General features: G+C 49.4%; 2 protein-coding genes across 30 annotated transcripts in view; one reads left to right on the forward strand and one right to left on the reverse strand.

Moving 5' to 3' along the window:
- Positions 1-359: 359 nt before the first annotated feature.
- LOC135320850 (GDP-fucose protein O-fucosyltransferase 2-like) lies at positions 360-7,903 on the reverse strand. Of its 12 annotated transcripts, none has more exons than XR_010380197.1 (5): positions 7,652-7,902; positions 6,030-6,262; positions 3,722-3,888; positions 2,765-2,894; positions 360-1,856 (listed from the first exon to the last, which is right to left on the reverse strand). XR_010380197.1 is itself a non-coding variant. In XM_064483987.1 (5 exons), exons 1-3 carry the CDS (start codon positions 7,848-7,850, stop codon positions 3,881-3,883), a joined length of 444 nt encoding a protein of 147 aa, XP_064340057.1. In that variant the 5' UTR covers positions 7,851-7,903; the 3' UTR covers positions 360-1,856; positions 2,765-2,894; positions 3,787-3,880. The 12 variants fall into 12 exon arrangements, 11 of the variants coding, with proteins under 11 accessions (XP_064340057.1, XP_064340056.1, XP_064340055.1 ...); XM_064483987.1 differs by having other exon boundaries at positions 3,787-3,888; positions 6,030-6,266; positions 7,652-7,903; XM_064483986.1 differs by having other exon boundaries at positions 6,030-6,266; positions 7,652-7,903.
- An 86-nt stretch (positions 7,904-7,989) lies between these two features.
- The window catches only part of LOC135320849 (uncharacterized), a 79,030-nt gene continuing 69,630 nt past the window's right edge, over positions 7,990-17,389 (forward strand). For 7 of the 18 annotated variants that reach the window (XM_064483964.1, XM_064483966.1, XM_064483963.1 and 4 more), the window contains exons 1-6: positions 9,412-10,786; positions 13,255-13,341; positions 13,689-13,849; positions 14,140-14,186; positions 16,736-16,864; positions 17,208-17,341. In XM_064483964.1, the coding sequence (XP_064340034.1) occupies positions 10,745-10,786; positions 13,255-13,341; positions 13,689-13,849; positions 14,140-14,186; positions 16,736-16,864; positions 17,208-17,341 (600 nt within the window). In that variant the 5' untranslated portion in view covers positions 9,412-10,744. Of the gene's footprint in view, positions 8,229-8,277; positions 8,329-9,411; positions 10,787-12,809; positions 13,106-13,254; positions 13,342-13,688; positions 13,850-14,139; positions 14,187-16,731; positions 16,865-17,207; positions 17,342-17,389 lie in introns of those variants that run through there. The other 11 variants (XM_064483961.1, XM_064483962.1, XM_064483969.1 and 8 more) reach the window with 11 other exon arrangements.

Below are 17,389 nucleotides of genomic sequence, written 5' to 3' on the forward strand. Positions count from 1 at the left end.
ACACCTGCTGCTGGTCACAGTCTGTGCTGTGTTCTCTTCCAGGACAAGGGGTGCACTCTGACCCCCGCCCCGCCCCCACCAGCGGTGGCAGAGGCGGCGGACAGGCAGGTGAGCTGGGGCCTGAGACCGTGCCCGCAGGTCAGTGCCCCAGAGGCCGCTGGTGACTAGAGGGGCCACGGGGCAGAAGGCAGCATGGGATGGGAGGAGGAAGAAGGTTCAGGATAAGGAGATGAAAGGGGGAACGGACAGCACTGTGAGGGCCTCGGCCATGAAAGGGAAGAGAAATCACAGTGACAGCTGGAGCGGTGTCGGCGTTAAAAGCTGCGGGCTGTTTTTTTAAATTTTACTAATTACCAATATATATTGACAGATTTCTTATTTTATTAAAGATTATGTTCCATGTCATATAACAGGATAGAGTATGTTATTATTTATTAAATAATATATAATAGAAGATATACTAGCATATTATCTTCTGTTTATTTATTAGCAGATAGTATATAATACATATGTAGGTGTTTATACACATAATATATAATTCATGCATCTATATAATATATAACCCATAACAAATAATGTAAGATTATGATTAATATATAATATAACAAGATTACATAACAATAATGATGTAATATTACCCATTGTATGTCTTGGTTCATGACACATTCTCATCTTAGGTGCCTGTCAGAGGTATTTATGTATTAAAATTAATATTATAAGACACAGTTATGAACCTATCACCCAGCATCATAACAGGAATATTGACAGTGACATACTGTGTCCTCTTTCCCTATCCTGCTCTTGGCCTTTTCTCACAGGAAGTAACCAGCATCCTGAATCCTGGCTTACCCTTGCCTTGTGTTACTTTCACACACACAACATTTAAGATCAGTTAAAACAAATGAACTGCAGGTACATGCAATGAAGTGGATGAATCGCACACTCCATGTTAAATTGAAAAAGTAACCCCTAGAAGGTAGCCGATAGTGTGCTATGCTTTTAACTGTGTATATATATGTCAACTAAACTCACTGAATTAAGAACAACTACAGCTAGAGTCCAGGTGGGAGAGGGACAGATAAAAGGTGAGGTGAGCAGGTTTGCTGCAGGTGAGCGAGTTCCTTTCCAGTGACATGTCATTCTCTCTGAAGCAGGAGGCAAGGCCATCTGCTGGGAGTCAGGGAAGAGACAGAGGGAAGGTTAGAGGTGTGCAGAGAGCAGAGAATGTTGACACCACTGAGTGATAAGTGGGGAAATGTGCTCACTAGAGAAATCCTGGAGGATTGCCTGGCAGCGGCAACATGGTGGGCATTGATTTGTAGTCTTGGAAATCTGTGCTGGGAGAGCCTGCTGCCTGCAGGCTCAGAACAAGTAGAGCTGGGTGAACCGAGATGGAAGTCGGCCTGGTGAGGAACTGAAAAGGTCAAGGCTCAAGGGGGTTTTGTCTGTCATAAAGAGAGTGCTGACTGTGGATGCAGAGCTGGAAGGTGGGGAAGTGGAAGTAAGAGGAACGTGGACAGGCAGGAAAGCAGAGGAGTCAGCACATGATGCCCCAGTGAGGGTGAAGGAGGGCCAGGGAGGCTGGTGGAGAAGAAGCTGGACGGCTAGAGGTGGGCACTTAAAGGAGAGAGGCTGGACCTGGGGTGGAGACACGCCCGGGTATGAGCCCGGGGGTAGGGTGAATGGGGGGTGGCTGGCTCAGGCTGACAGAGAAGAAGACCCTACAATGACCATACTGGGTGGTGGAAGGAGAATGAACTTTGACGTCTTGATGGTAGGAGGCGAGGCAATACAGAGCTGGTGGTCCAGGTGCTCCTGACTGAGGCAGATGAGCAGGGAGGCCAGGGTGGCAGGCACTGCTAGGAAAGGATCTGGGTTTTCCATGTGCTCCCACGAGGGGAGGAGCAATCATCTGAAGGTGGAAAGTGAGCACAAGGAGGCCAACCCAGGCACCTGATCAAACGGGGGTTGTGAAGGTGCAAAGCGTCAACTCCAGTGATGGTGGCCCAGGAAGCAGGGACCACGGGTGAAGTGAGGGGGCACTCAGAGAAGAGAGGGAGAAGAGTCTTCTGGGTGTAGGGGGAAGAGAGGCCCCAGGACAAAGGAGCACAGAGGCACAGTGATGAGGATGGACTGGCTCTATGGTGACAGTGCAGGGATGGCTGGATCTTTGTCCTGAGGGCTTAGGTTGGGGGGACTACTGGCCTCATGAGGATCCCCCTCTCAGCAGCCTGGACAGAGGCTCTCGCTCCTGAGAGCTGTGTGGCCACCACTGTTCCCGGAGGGGCTCTGCCTCCATCTTCTCTTATCAGACTTTCCTGCCCAGCCCCCGACCGCCAGCGAGGGAGCCTGGGCCTCGCAGCTGTTTGCCGTGGAGGGACACAGGCTCCTCGGAGGAGCAGGCGGATCTTACTTTGCTCCGTAACCCAGGGCCTAGAAAAGCGCCAGCCCATGTGTGGGCCATGTAGGGGCTCGGATACTTACTATACTAACTCAAAGCAGTAGAATTGCAGAGCTGGAGGAAGTGACCACTGAGCTCACAGAGTTCACTGCCCACACCCCCATTCTACAGATGAGGAATCAGAGACCAAGCAGTGAAGCAGCCTTGGCCAAGGTCACGCTGCTCGTAAATGCTGGCCTGTGTCGGGCATGCCAAGTGATGAGCTGCAGTGAAGGGGCTGAGAGGGGTCTCTGGGGCCAGAGAGCTCGGGTTCAAGTCCCAGCTCTGCCATTTATTAGCCGTGTGATTAATGAATGTCCTTACCTTTAAAGTGGAACTCATAGTGGTGCCAACTCATTGGGTTGTCATGAACACAGCGTTCCTGGAACAGCAGGACAGAGTTCTGTAAGGGTTTGCTGTTGCTTTGGTTATGATTATTATCACCAAGTGAACCCTGAAATGAAGAACAAAGGCAGCAAGAATTTTTATTTTAAAGGAGTTTCAAATCCTCTGATGAATGCTTCATTTCATCTATTCAAGTTTTCATTTGACCCTTATTAACACCTAAACAATGGATGACTTTTGAGGCAATCTTGCTTCATGTCTTTAATTCTCACTAACGACACAGGCTATTTAACAGGCAGCAGTTTCTTTTCCAGGAAGAGGGACAAAAAGTTAAAAATGACTCAGTGCCTCTCGGTCCCCAGTGAGTTGGTTGTGACCTGTCAACCCAGCTTTGGGGAAGTGCCCGCTCCCCCTGGGCCCACTGAGCTGCCCCGCAGCCTCCAAGGGGTGCCGTACCCCCACACGAATCCAGTCTCTTGGTTCCTATCTTTGCTTCAGATCCCTCAAGGACTGCCCATGCCCCAGGGCCCCATCTGCCCCACCAGCCTTGGCTGCTGGACTCCAGGACACCATCCTGGGTCTCAACCATCCCCTGTTCCTATGACCGCCCCACTACTCTACATTTTGTCCTTCAAGTGTGGGCTTCTGTGGCTCGCCACACAGCAGGGGTCTCCCCGTCCTCCACCTTGGGTAACTGCATCGTCCTGCACGGTGCCTAGGGAACCCGTGTGGAGGCAGGAAGAATACAGAACAACAGGTGCTCAGAGGGGCTGCCTTTCCCACTGCAGGGGCCCTAGAGAGCTTTCTCCCAGCTGGTTATTCACAGGCGCTGAAGCTGTGGAATCTCGATCTCACCAATTTAAAGGGCATCATCACTAATTACAAAAGCAATCATTTCTTCAGTAGCAAAAGGAGAAAAGACTTTGTGTTCCCCACCTCCAACTGTTTTCCTCCACCTTCAGATGTTTCTCATCTCTGGGCAAGGGTAGAATGCAACTCACAGAATATTATTTTTCAATGTCTTTTCCCACTCTGAAGATTGCTTTCCCAGAACCGATGAAGGCTAGAATGGTTTAGCTTCCCTGGACTGAGGATTCAGAGGCCTGGGGGGGAGGGGGGAGGGGGAGGTGAGAGAACTCAGCAATATTGAACCTAACAGAGACATTAAAAGTTCTATTCTAAACAGAAAGGAAGCAGGATGTTATAGAAACAGGAAAACCATAGTTGGAAATGCAATAACGAGTTGCAAGAGAATAAACATAAAGATGTAAAAATGAAAAAGGACATCAAAATAAAAAAAGTTGGGAATGGGAGAGGGGAGCAAGAAAATGTAGATTTTTTTCTTTCTTTTTTTTCTTCGTTATTCTTAGGATGTGTTGGAGCCTACGTGATTATCAGTCTAAAGGAAATAGATATAGTAATGGGCTGATATATTTGAAGAATAAGGTAACCACAAGTCAAAAGCATACAATAGAGTCGCAAAAAAACCAAAAAGAAACAAACTCAAAATGGCTTAAAGACTTAAATATTACACACGACACTATAAACTTCTCACAAGAAAACATAGGCAAAACATTATTTGACATACATCTCAGCAATGTTTTCGTAGGGCAATCTAAGCAACCCAAGCAACAGAAATAAAAGCCAAAATAAATAAATGAGACCTAATTAAACTTATAAACTTTTGCACAGCAATAGAAACCATAAGTAAAACTAAAAGACAACCTATGGAATGGGAGAAAATATTTGCAAAAGATGAGACTGACCATGGCTTAATTTCTAGACTATATAAATAGTCCATACAACTTAATAAGAAAAAAATAAACAACCAAATCCAAAAATGGGCAGAACAACTAAACAAGCAATTCTCCAATGAAGACACACAGATGGCCAATAGGCATATAAAAAATGCTTAATATCGTTCAATTATCAGAGAAATGCAACTCAAAACTACAATGTTATCATCTCACACCAGTCAGAATGGCCATCATTCAAAAGTCCACAAACCATAAATGCCGGAGAGGCTGTGGAGAAAAGGAAACCCTCCTACATTGTTGGTGGGAATGTAGTTTGTTGCAGCCACTGTGGAAAACAGTATGGAGATTCCTCAAAAGACAAAAAAAAAAAAAAAAAAAAAAAAAAAAAGGCTTATCACCTAATCCAGCAATCCCACTCCTGGGCATATATCCAGAGGGAACCTTCATTCCAAAAGATACCTGCACCCCAATTTTCACAGGAGCACTGTTTACAATGGCCAAGACATAGAAGCAACCTAAACATTCACTGACAGATGACTGGATAAAGATGCGGTATTTAGATATAACAGAATATTACCCAGTCATAACAAAGAAGGAAATAAGGCCATTTACAGCAACATGGATGGAACTGGAGATTATCTCACTAAGTGAAATAAGTTAGACAAAGACAAGTATCATATGATATCATTTATATGTGGAATTTTTAAAAAAATGATACAAATGGACTTATCTATAAAACAAAAAACAGACTCACAGACTTATAAAACAAACTTAGGAGTTCGGGATTAACAGATACAAATTACTATATGTAAAACAGACAAACGACAAGGATTCACTGTAGAACACAGGGAAGAATATTCAGTATCTTGCAACCTATAATGGAAAAGAACCTGAAAAAGAATAGACTATGTATATGTACAACTGAATCACTATGCTGCATACCTGAAACTAACAAAACAGCTGTATAACTGAAACTAGCAAAACATTGTAAATCAAACACATTTCAATTTAAAAAAAATTGATAAGCTCTAAATACCTTTATTCAAAGAAAATCTTGAACTCTTCCCTCTTACAAAATTTAAAATGGGTAGCTTGAGCAGGGCCAAATTTTACTGGATGGGCAGTTACATATCATCTCCAGCACGTGGCCCATGCTACACACACATCGTGTTTTCCTACAGGTAAGAACAGCCCTGACTGCACAGCGAGCGACTCTTTCTGGGACAAGGGCCTCTGTGGCAGTGGCCTCCTTGTCACCGCTGCATCTCACCAGGAGGCCAGGGTTTTCAGAGGGGAGGGGACATAGAGCTCATACACTTCAAATTGACTTCCCGAAAAAACTATGGAAAAACCAAATTCACCTGCAGTGTAGGAAACATGAGCAGGGCCCCTAAGCAGACCGACAAGCCCAAAGTAAGATGGCCCGATGTTCAGATCGGAACCAGAACAAAGACCACCTGGCCCCAGTTAAATGACCACCACCTCACCTGCAATGAACTGCTCGTACTCAATGTCAGGGATGTTTCTGTTGAGACTTGGGAGGTCAAAGGAGTCGGACCAGGGATCGGGGCTCTGCCAGTGGTAGAGGTGGCCCCAAGGGAATAGCACCAGTACCGTCTCCTCCATCTTCAGCAGGGTCTTCAGGAGGAAGGCAATGTGGATGCAGACGTTCCTACGGAGGTTGAAGCCCTCTGGAGGGTTGAAGTCACACAGAAGGTACCTGGCTGGGAGCAAAGGAGAGCGGGTCTTCAGGGCCAGGCCTCTGCACAGGAATCCCGGCTTAGATAGAACAGATACAACGGGAATCCCTGCACAGCCCATGGCCTAGACTCCAGACACATTCAGCAGCTTCTGGTTTGTAAAGTGGAGGCACTGCCCACCCATCTCCATGTGGCCAATTACTTCAAGTCCGGGAGCAGTTGCGGAAGACATCTTGGCATCCGTCTAACACCACTAAGCACCCGACTAGCATCTGAGCACCCGTTCTCCAGGGGCTCTCAAACTTCTTGTTCTACAGAACCCTATACACTCTTAACAATTACTGAGAACTCCAAAAGGCTGCTATTTATGTGAGTTTAATCTATCACTATTTCCTGTGTTAGAAGTTAAATAAGAAGTTAGAAAAAGTGTATGAATTCACTTAAAAATATTAACAATCTACTGTATGTTACCATTAATACTCTTAAACAAAATATAATTCTATTTTTCAAAAGAAAAATCATTAGTGAGAAGAATAGCAGTGATTTTAATTTCTGCAAATCTCTTTTGGACTGGTGAGAGCTGAATTCTCCTATCTGCCTCTGCATTCCCTGTTTTGTGATATCGCAGGCCAGGTTTTCCCTGGAAAACCCCGCAGGAACTCGGGAGAGCAAGAGTGTGCAAAAGGCAGGTGACATCCCGGCGTTTCTATGAAAATGTTCTTGCACCTCAGGGGCCTTGGATACACTTTGATAACTGTTGCCCTATCCAAGGCGAGACTCTTCTACACAAGAGCCAGGCAAGGGTCCTGGATTCTGTAATGAGTTACCGCCACCACACCCCTCCCTTCTCTGTGTGTTTCTCACAAGCTCCATTACTGCAGATGAGGATGTAATCCTCAACTGGGGCCTCTAATCCCAGAAGACTGCTAACTTCAAGAGGGAGGGTCCCATCTACCATCCCTACACCCCGCATAGTTTATTTTGAGTCAAGCCCTAGATAACTGCTTATCGGCACTGACCCTTGTGTCTTTTTCCTGAGGTTGACTGAAGGAACCAACATCTGGATGGAACTGAAATTTCCCTGCAGATAAACAAGGCTGATAAGCCACCCCATTCCAACATCTGATTCTGGGGCTCTTCAAAACCCGGGTAAGGCCCCGCTTCATCTAAGATGGGTCCTCCGCCTGCCCTTCCCGGGGGGTTCTGGGAGGCCGCGGCCACCAAGGGCGACCCAGACTCGCGGCCCCAGCCCCAGGGCCTGAGGGGGAGGAAAGCTTGAGGCTGTGCCCAAGCCCTGCCCCGCCCCGCCCCAACACGCTCCCCGGCACCACAGCCCTCCCCGGCCACCGCCCCAACCCCGATCCCACCCCGGTTCATGTCCGCCGGCCCCGCCGACGGCGCGGACGTACGTTTACCGTCTGTGGGACGCCGCCCCAGACAGGATGTCGGCCGCCGACTGACCAGGCCAGAACTAGTCGCCCGGCCGAGCAAGCCGCCATCCCCAGCAGCAAGCACCGCCATGGTCCCGGGCAGCTGCACACTTCCGGAGCCCGCTACCCGCCCCAGAAGCGCACGCCGGCCCGCGCAGAGCGTGGCGCCTGTAACCATGGCAACTCCGCGGGGCCCTCCCCTAGCGCTTGCGTCGTGCGTCCTCCCGAGTCTAGTTGTGCGAGGGCAGAACTTGCGGAGCCAATGGGAGCCAGGGCGCAGCCAGGACGGGGGTGGGGGGAGGCTTATGGGACAGCTGGGCGGGGCCGGGGAGGGCAGGGCCGCGCGGAAGTCCTGACCTGCAGGTGGCGCCGGCCGGAGGCTGGGGCGTTGCTGCCACCAGTGGGCGGGGCAGCGGGGCAGCGGGGCGGGGGCACCCTCACCTGTCCGTGTGTGGGGATCAGCCTGGGCTCCGTGGCCTCCGCTTGCACCGGACGTGGACCCAGGCTATCGGTGGGCAAGATAGAGGACTGAGCCCAGGCACGCACGGCTGGCCAGGTCGGGCACCTGAAGTTCAGATCCGCCAGGCCCACTGCCGGCCTTGAATACGCGCTGCTAGGCAGTTTCCAAGAAGACGGGATCTGTCATAAGAGGGGAGGTAGGGCTTGGGTGCCAGATGTCGGGTTGGGTGCAGTCTCACAGGAGAGCCACGGTGAGAGGGCGCAGAGCGGCCCCTGTGTTGGCGGGGCTAAGAGTTTGGGGCATAGGGTCGGGGTGGTGTGTGCCTTTCTCTGTGGTCTCCTCACTCCAGAGCAAGGGGCTCTGCTTCCCCCCTCCCCTCACTGCACTCCCTGCCTTCCCCAGCACCACCTGGGGTGTGGTCATGTCGAGGCAGGGAAGGCCCAGGGAAGGGGCTCATTCAGGGGCAGGGGCCACTCTGCAGGGATGCTGGACCTGACAGCAATGCAGTGCTTCGGAACTCCCCTGGGCTGGGTTTCTAACCAGTGGGATGGAAGGGCCTTTCCTTCCTGGGGTGCATTTGGGGGAACTAGATACGTCATGAATGTCAGCCCTGAAAATGGAGGCTGCGCTACATCCATTCTTGGAAAGAAAAATCAGGCCCTTCCAGCCCAGGTGACTCAGAAAGTCAGTCAGCAATGTTCGGGGTCCCCAGTTTAGGCTTTCAATTAGAGCTGAGCGTCTCAGGAGGCCAGATCCCTGTCCGTGGCTCCAGGAGTAGGCTTTCTGCTGGGGGACAGGATCCTCACAAACACCTGTGTCTTTGTGGGTCACTCCCCTCTGACAAGCTGGGAGGCAGGGTGCAGTTGTGGGAAATCGTGTTTCCATGAGGAGAGGGCCACCAAGTGGTGGGGGCACAGGAGACAGTGAGAAAGAGTCCCGCGGCCTTTCTGGAATCAAAAAACTGGCAAATGTGAAAAAGTGCATAATTTGTTTTATAGAACAGGCTGCTTATGTACGTTTGGAGGGCCAGGTTCAAGGACACTGCATCCCTCCAGGACAATAGCCTCAAGAGAAGAACAGACAGAGCAGGAAGAGATGTGGGGTTTCTCCCAGGAATGAGGCAGAACAGGGATTTCTGCAGATTTGCAAGGAGACCCCGACCGCTGAGCACCGGGTTACAACCCCACGTGACCCTTGTCGTGTTTGGCTTGGGCTCTGGGTCTGGCCTGATCATGTATTCTTCCAGCTGAGTTCCAGAAATTCAGAGTGTAGACTTAGAGAGGCTGCGTTTGGAACCCGGTGTGGAGACGGAGGGTCCTTTATCCTGAGTCCCCTCAGCCTAATCACTGTAGCTGAGTTCCAACACCACCCAGGCCCCCAGGGTGGCCGTGGAGGGAGAGCAAGCCTGGCAGGTGACCCAGGGGTCCCACTGCTGTGCCCCTCCCTTATCTTTGTTCCCTTTCACCCCGGAAGGTGTGATTGTCTCATGTCATGGTGACAAGCCATCTCTCTTCTCTGTCAGGTGGGATCCCCACCCCCGCTCAGCCTTCTTTCTGCATGGATGCTGAAGGACCAGGCTCACTTGAAGTTCTGAGTTTGAGCAGTAAGGTGGAAACAAAGAAACCAATGGAAACAAAGAAACAAGTCATTGTGGCAAAGCTCCCCACCACAGAGAAGCTGCCCTGAGTGGAAGGGAGGGTGTGGGCATGCCCATTTGTTTCGTGTCTCCCAGTGCTCTTCGCTTTCTTATTGCAGACCTGCATGGTTACAACAAAATGATCTGCAAAACTGAAAATATTTACTCTCTGGCTTTTACAGAAAAGGCTGACCAGCCTCTGGTTCCCGTACCGGTCAACTGATTGGAGTACCTTTCCAGTTTGGAAACATCTGGGCAGGCCCAGGTTTGCAAAATTCTTTAAGAGTAGTTATGGAGTTTTGCTTCTAAACATTTTTATGGCTGTATACTTCTGAGCTGAGGTTGTGCTGTGTAATTCTGAGCCGGGATTTTCTCAAACTGTTTCTTATTTCTTATACCGGACACCCCTAAATTCCAAGGGGAATGGGATGTTAAGGAAGCCATGGAGTTTAGGAAAAAGATACAGATTTCATTTCCATTTAAGCATCGATGTATCTCCATCCTAGGCAGTATCGGTTCTGTGGTATTGATAGGGGAACTAAATAGCAACCAAATTTATAGAAAATAGTGGGTCATTGGGTACACAAGTTCTTCTTTTCAACATTTTTGTAGTGTTTGCAGTTTAAGATGACCGTTCCTGAGAAACAGGCAGCCTCTTAGAATAAAATAGCATTTTCCCTGAACCATACTCAATTTTTATTTCGTAGACAGCAGGAAGGGCAATCACACATCCAACACTTGGGGACCTCAAAGATAAAACGTAACTTTCTGGGAGCACACTCCCCCCGTCTCCCTCTGCTCTTTTCACTGTCCCATTGTCCCTGAAGGCTCTTTTGTATCTTCTGCTCATGACTCCAGTAACTCTTCCTTCTCGTCCCTCAGCTGGTAAGTTTACTTTTCTACTTTGACCAAGCAAACTGAAGCCAACAGAAGAGAACTTTCACCAGCAACTCCCAGCACATCCGCTCGCCTTCTGATGTCTGTGACCTCACTCTCGCTGCCCCACCTCTTATTACAGGTGACATCGAAAGCCAGATCATCCAAAAGTCACCAGGGGGCCCATCCATACAATCTTCTCCGGGCTGTCACTCCCACATCCATCCTCTCTGTCACTACCTCATCTATTTTGTTCTCCTGCTAGTTGGCTCCTATCAGTATATAAAAGTCCATCCTCTTAAAAGAAACAAACAGCACTCCTTGACTCTAATTGGCCCCCACCAATTGCCACCCCATGTCTTTGCAGCAAATCTTTAATGAGTCGTTTAAACTCACTGTCTGCATATTCTCTTGAGCCATTCCCTTTTGCACCCACTCTGGCTTTTCCCCTGATCCCTCGCTCTATGGAAACTGCTCTGTCAAGGCCATCAGTGACCCCACGTTGCTAAATATAGTGGTCAGTTTTTAGTCTTCATCATGCGTGGCCCTTTGGCAGCATTTGACCCAGCTCTTCCATTTCTCCTCCCCCGTGTTCCTGCTTCACTTGGCCTCCAGCCCATCGCTCTGCTTTCGATCCACTGGCTGGTCTTTTGCCAACGTCTCCTCTTTTTTCCAAATATTTACTGCGAATGTGCCTCGGAGTTGGGTCCTGGGTCTCTCCTCTATCTCACTGCTATACTTTTGGTGGAAGCAACCAGACTTGGAAATTGACATGCCATCAATTTCTCGATTTGTCCAAAACTCCCTGATTGGGCTTTTCCATTTGGAACTCTCTCCCTGATACTCATATTCTTTTTCTTTCATTCATCTTGCTTTCACATTCATACATATGTTCTACTGTGTAAATTACTTTTCCAAATTTTGAATCAGTCCATACATATCATGTGAAATGCTCAGATCTCTATTATTTCCACTAAGATGCTTATTCTACCTTAGAACCTTTCTGCATTTCTGTATTTATGTCAATAAAGTGAATAGTATTTCTACAAGCCTCATAGTTAAACAGTGTGTTTGTTTGGGGCTACTATGTAACATGAAATAATGATACATCAACATAGTCCTTTTTCATTTAATTTTATGTAACACCAAGATGAGGTTTTTGCACTGAAGACTGTTTCATTGAAATTTTACCTACGTTATGGACAGTCAGTTTATGTGAAAGCCCTCATTTCTCCCCTTTTCTGATATATTTTCCATTTGGCTATTATAACATATACCTTGGCATGAAATGAAATTCCAAATCCACTCACATAATAAAATTAATACATTTAAATTATATTTTTTAATGTTAAAAAGAAAGAAAATAAACCCCAGACTCCTCTACCTATTAGGCATTTCTGTGGCAATATCTAATAGACTCCTTAATCATGACATTGAAGAACTGAGCTGATTCCAGCCCCTTTCCACCTGCTCAGCCCCATCTTGTCCCATCCCCTGTGGATGGAGAGGACATCCATCCCATTTTCCAGGTCCAGATGTTGGAACCATGTTCTCTCTCTCTCTTTCTCTTACACACACACAGACAGCAAATCCAGCTTGTTAGAAAATTCTGGCTACTCTGAATTCATTAACCATGTACTCCCTGTTCCCCACCCTCCTAGGAGCCACCTTCAACCCCTTGTTGGACACCAATTAGCCTACTTCTTCCATCTTTGCTTTTCTACAATCTCATCCACACAGAGTCAGAGGGAGCCTATAAAAGCATACATTGAGGGGGTGGGTGTAGCTCAGTGATACAGTGCATGCTTAGCATGCATGAGATCCTGGGTTCAAACTACAGCACCTTCACTAAAATAAATAAATTAACCTCCTCCCAAGAAAACCCAAAACAAAAGCATAAATTGGACATCACCCATCCCATCAAAACTCACTAAAAGGGTCACCATTCCATTAGGAGCCAAAGTCGTCCCAAAGTCTTCGAGGACACGGCCTGCTCTGCTCTCCGCCCACACTCTCCCCATCACTCTGGGGGCCTCTGGCTCCGGCTCTTCCTTCTTCCTCCGGATCTGTTCTGCTTCAAGTTCATTACTCCTTGAGATCTGCCAGGATTGCCTTATTCCCTCCTGCCTGCCTCCCACCCCACCACCATCACCTGAGTTTGCTCATATCGCTCTTATTTTTCCCCAAGCTCTTGCTACCCCCATCATGTTGCCTGTTTTCTCTGCTAAAACTCTGAGCCCCCAGTGATGGGGAGTCGTGTCTATTTTGTTGACTAATAAAGCCCAAGAGCCTTGGGAATGGGTATAGTTACTAGATTCCCATAAGTAGTAGGAGCTTATACAGATTTGCTGAATGAATGCAGAGGTCCTGGTCCAATTCGATGGAGCACTTCTGTGTCCTGCTCAAAGATTAACTCTCCTTTCCTCCTGAGAGAGGGTGACCACTTCCTTGGTGATCAAAGGCAAGATCTATTTTCTTTATGCTGTTAACCTTAGGCGGGGAGACTGGGGGATCTTCATTTATATTTTAAAATTTGATTCACTCTGCAGTTTGTCTCCTGTCTATGTATCCTTTTGAGAAACCGTTTATGAGTGATCATCCTTCCATCAGATTGAACAGGATCCAGGGGGAAGTACCAAGCCTGTCCCATCGGCCATCCTGTGTGTCATGTCCTGTGACCCAGTGGATGCTCAGCACGTAAGTGAACCAACAGGAGTGAGTGAAGAGATGGGAACATCTCATAATTGTGGTGGCTGCACTCTGTCCGATGCCTTGAGATTTGGGGAAGGGTTTACAACTGCGGAGGCGAGATGTCAGGTCCTCTGTGCTCTTCCTGAGTGCCCTGGCCTTACCCATTCCCCCAGCCCCCTCTGGGCAGCCAAGCCCAGGAGCTGGGCCACCGGCGATTGTGCTGATCAATAATCCACCTCACCCAAAGTCCGGGGGTAAGAGCGGCCAGCACAACTGTTTGTAGACTCTGAAGTCAGGTCCTTGGAGGAATTCCTCACTGAACAATGTTTTGGACCTTTTATTTTTCTCTATAGCCTCCAGCTGAAGAAACAGATTGCCTTAGGTACATGAAAGGTGAGGACACCTACTATCCCCATGGAGCCCAGGTGGGGCTGGGAGTCTGCTGTTTGTACAGCCGGTGGGCTCGTGTTTCTTTGGGCATCCCTGTGCCTGAATTCCTGCAGTACACTCGGTGGTAAGAACGGGGGTGCCTGGCAGGGAGGGAAGCGGGTCGGGGGACTACACAGCTGGGGAGACGTTAACCTGGGGTGAGCGGGAGCCGGCTGATGCATGGAATCTCGGTGCAGGGAACTCTCCAAACTCAGAGAGGTTCCCACTCCCGCAGGGTCCCTTTGATCAGGGTGCTAGGCTGTCAGCACTGCAGGGTCCCTGTGAGGATCATGGTGCCTTCAGGCAGTGGGAAGTGAGGGGTCCAGTGGCAATTAAATTAACTGTGCACCCAAAGCCAACCCCCGTCTCTTTCAGCCTGTTTCCTAATCTGCAAAACTGGAATGATGTTAACCATCCCGCAGGTTTGTTGATGGGCTGGGACACACTAGACTGCCAGGAGCTGGAATTCCTCTGTGCCCTGATTGTAATCCTTCCTTCACACTATTTACTCTCACAAGTTCAGTCTCTCTGTCTCTCTCTCATTCACTTGTAACTTTCTCTCCTGCTCTGGTTTCATTTGATTCCCACCCTCCTCCCAATCCCCAGATGAGTGAAATTAATTTCTGTGTGTCAGTTCCAAATTCCCGGGAAAGATGCTCTGTCCCCTCTGGATTGGTTGTCCGACCCATCAGTTGCAGTCAGAGGAGTGAGTCCCTCTGTGACCAGAGGAGGGGCTCTGCCCAGCCCCCCAGCCACCACTGTGGGAGCACATAGCTCTCCGAGGAGGAGGTACTGGCTGTGACTTGGTGTCACTAAGTGTGAATTTATCTCTCCTCTTGCCCCACCTTCATCCTCCTAAACAAAGATGAAAATTAAACACTCCCGAGATTTGTGTCATGGAACACTCAGGGTGGGGGCTAAGAGGGCTGGATTCCCTGCTGAGTGTAAGGGGCTACAGTGACTCCCCAACGAGAGCCTGTAAAGGAAACAGCACCGGCCCCACCGGACACTTAGGATGCTGAGTCTGCGTGACATTGAGCCAGGCTTCTGACCACAGCTCAGGGGTCTGGTCTGACCGGTTAGTCTTTGAAACCAACCAGCTTTGGATTCCTCAATCCCTCCCTGAGGTTTTACCTGAACCACGAGCTTCTGTATCTCTGAAGACAGATGATGAGGACCCTTCACGTAAGGCATTTGCACAGCCCTGTGCGGGAATTCGTGCTGCACGGTCTGCCCGGCGAGCTGACCAAAGTTCGTATTTTACTGATCTTAGAAATAGTCTGCTTTCCTGATGCACTGTTTCACTGAACAAGCAACAGAAGCCACCTCTGGCTGATAAAAGCAAAAAAGGGACTTAATGAAAAGATACTGGGAGGGTGCATGGAGTGGCCCAGACCAGAGCCGACCCGGGGGCCGTAGGAGATGTTGGGGAGCCCCAGGCACCAGGCTGCGCAGGGTGCTACCGGGCCCCCTGCTGCCCCAGCAGGGACCCCCCCTCCTCCTGACACTCCACCTCACTGCAGGTTCATGTCCCGGCAGGGCCAGCTCACACTGAAGCCACCAGCACACACCTCAATGGGGGAGTTGGCCCCTTCTCAGCTGAGGGCGTGCCTGGTGTGGGGAGAGGCCCAGTTAGAGGAAGGCGGTTCCCCTACTGTTCCAAGTTAATGCGCAAGTCAGTGTCCATCACTCAGGAGAGCCGGGCTGGTCGGACCTCATTGTGGTGACTAGGCCGTCTGAGTTCACGTATTATTTTTTAGGTTGGAAGGCCCAAGAGGGAGAAAAAGTGGAGGTTCTAGTACTTATTTTATATTTCCCATGTACCAGGTGCGGTAAGCAAGCCACTTCAGACAAGGCCCATAACAACCACATTAATAGGCCACGGAGAAAGTCATGCAGTCAGGCCTCTGCAGCCCCGAAACCCGTGTCCTCATCAGTTCCGTAGTTACCAGTGGAAGTTGTAGGGATTTATGGGACTGTGTGCTCCTGTGGGGGCTGGGATGTGTGTGTTTAAATCCACATCTTCAGAAACTCGGCCAGAACCACAGCCACTGATTGTCTGCATGGAGGCAGAGGAGGGGAGGCTTCCAGCCTCTGGTCCAGCTCGTGTGGAGCTCAGAAGTTGCTCCTTCTGTCCTGAAAACAACACCAGAGCTGAGGGAGCTGCAAAACCACTGCTCTTCTTAGATCCACAAGAAAACTGAGGGGGAAAGCTGCTCCCAACACAGAGAGGCAGCCGGGCAGGCTTGGAGAGTCACAGCTCCCAGGGCAGAACCCGCTTTTGTAAGAACCCCGGGGGCAGGCAGATTTAACAGGTCCCTGAGGCCAGCTGGAGGCTCAGCGTGGGGAAGTCCGAGTGTGACAACTCCAGGGGGCCAGTCAGAGGGGCCCCCTGCTCTTTTTCATGCATTTTACCTCCAGGACCGTATCCTGTTCTCAGAGTGAAGATCATAGGAAAACTCCTCATGGTTCCTGCCAGGAAAGGAAAAAATAGCTCTATTGAAATACACCCAGAACATTCTCTTCCATTGTGGGGGGTTGTGTTTTTTTTTTTTTTTTATGAGAAATTATTTTACCAGAGCCTAACCTACCTGGGGGAAGGGAAATACCTTCTGTGTCACCCAAATTGGGGTGGGGGAAAGAGACACACTTGTGGAGGTCACAGCTCAGGGCACAGGCTCAATGAGAACTAATCACAGGACTACAGATGCCCTGCTCTGTCCCGCTCCCCCAACACCTTACCTCCATGTCAGTAGGGCCCCTGTGTAATAACAGGAATAAAATTAAAAGAAGTAAATGTCTCAGGAGTGTCTAGGGAAAACCCAAAGGCAGCGGGGAGATGAAAACAAGGACACACGGGTGGCTTTAGCCTCTCGCACGAATAGCTGTAGCAAACTACACACAGCCCAGCCCCAGTAGATAAACAGAAAACCTCACAGAAGAAACTATTTATTTTGGTTCTCTTAGCCAGTGCATTCCATGGTGCATCCTCGCCTAGAATTGAGTGGAAGCAAGTCCATCTCAGAAGGGACATACCTGAAGAGAAATGGCTTTCCAGACTCTGAAGGGCAGAGAAAGCACCAGCCTGGGTTAGAGAAAGGTGAGGGGTGGGGTAGGGGGTGGGCTGCCTTCTTCCCCAAATAAGGAACCTTCCTGAGGCCAGCACAGTGGGAGGGAGGGCCATAGGGTGGAAGCAGCCAGACTTCTTCCTGAGAAGTGATAGGATGCCTCCAAGGGACCATTCAGGTGCCCAAACTGTGTCCTGATGGTGGGAGCCAGTCGGTCTGCCTCAGAGCCCAGGACTGAGGTGGGAGCACAGCAGGCCGGTCTTTCTTGGCCGGATCAATTTCACTTCTCCGAAACCCTGTGTAAAACATGAAGCGTGGACGACCTGGTGAGCACAGCTCTGCCCTCAAGACCGGTTTCAACTCCTCTCTTCCCAGAGAACAGCATCTCTGAGCCCGTCCTGGGTGACCTCACAGAGATCACCCTAGTGGCCCAGGCTAGTGACCGGGAACATGTACCTTCCTGCAGCCAACCCCAGACGTCCACTGATGCATCATATACTGGCAAAGATGTGAGTTCCTGTGCATTGGTCTAACAGCAGAGACTCTGCCACAGGCCC

The sequence above is a fragment of the Camelus dromedarius genome, unplaced genomic scaffold (assembly GCF_036321535.1).
Source record: "Camelus dromedarius isolate mCamDro1 unplaced genomic scaffold, mCamDro1.pat HAP1_SCAFFOLD_185, whole genome shotgun sequence".
NCBI lineage: Eukaryota > Metazoa > Chordata > Mammalia > Artiodactyla > Camelidae > Camelus > Camelus dromedarius.

Excerpts from the sequence above, each read along its gene's own strand:
- LOC135320850 (XM_064483977.1), bottom strand. The coding sequence starts at position 7,850 with ATGGTTACAGGCGCCACGCTCTGCGCGGGCCGGCGTGCGCTTCTGGGG. Across the intron at positions 6,267-7,651 it reads GCGTCCCACAGACGGTAAAC|CCAGGTACCTTCTGTGTGAC; the intron begins GTACGTCCGCGC and ends CTTTGCTCCCAG.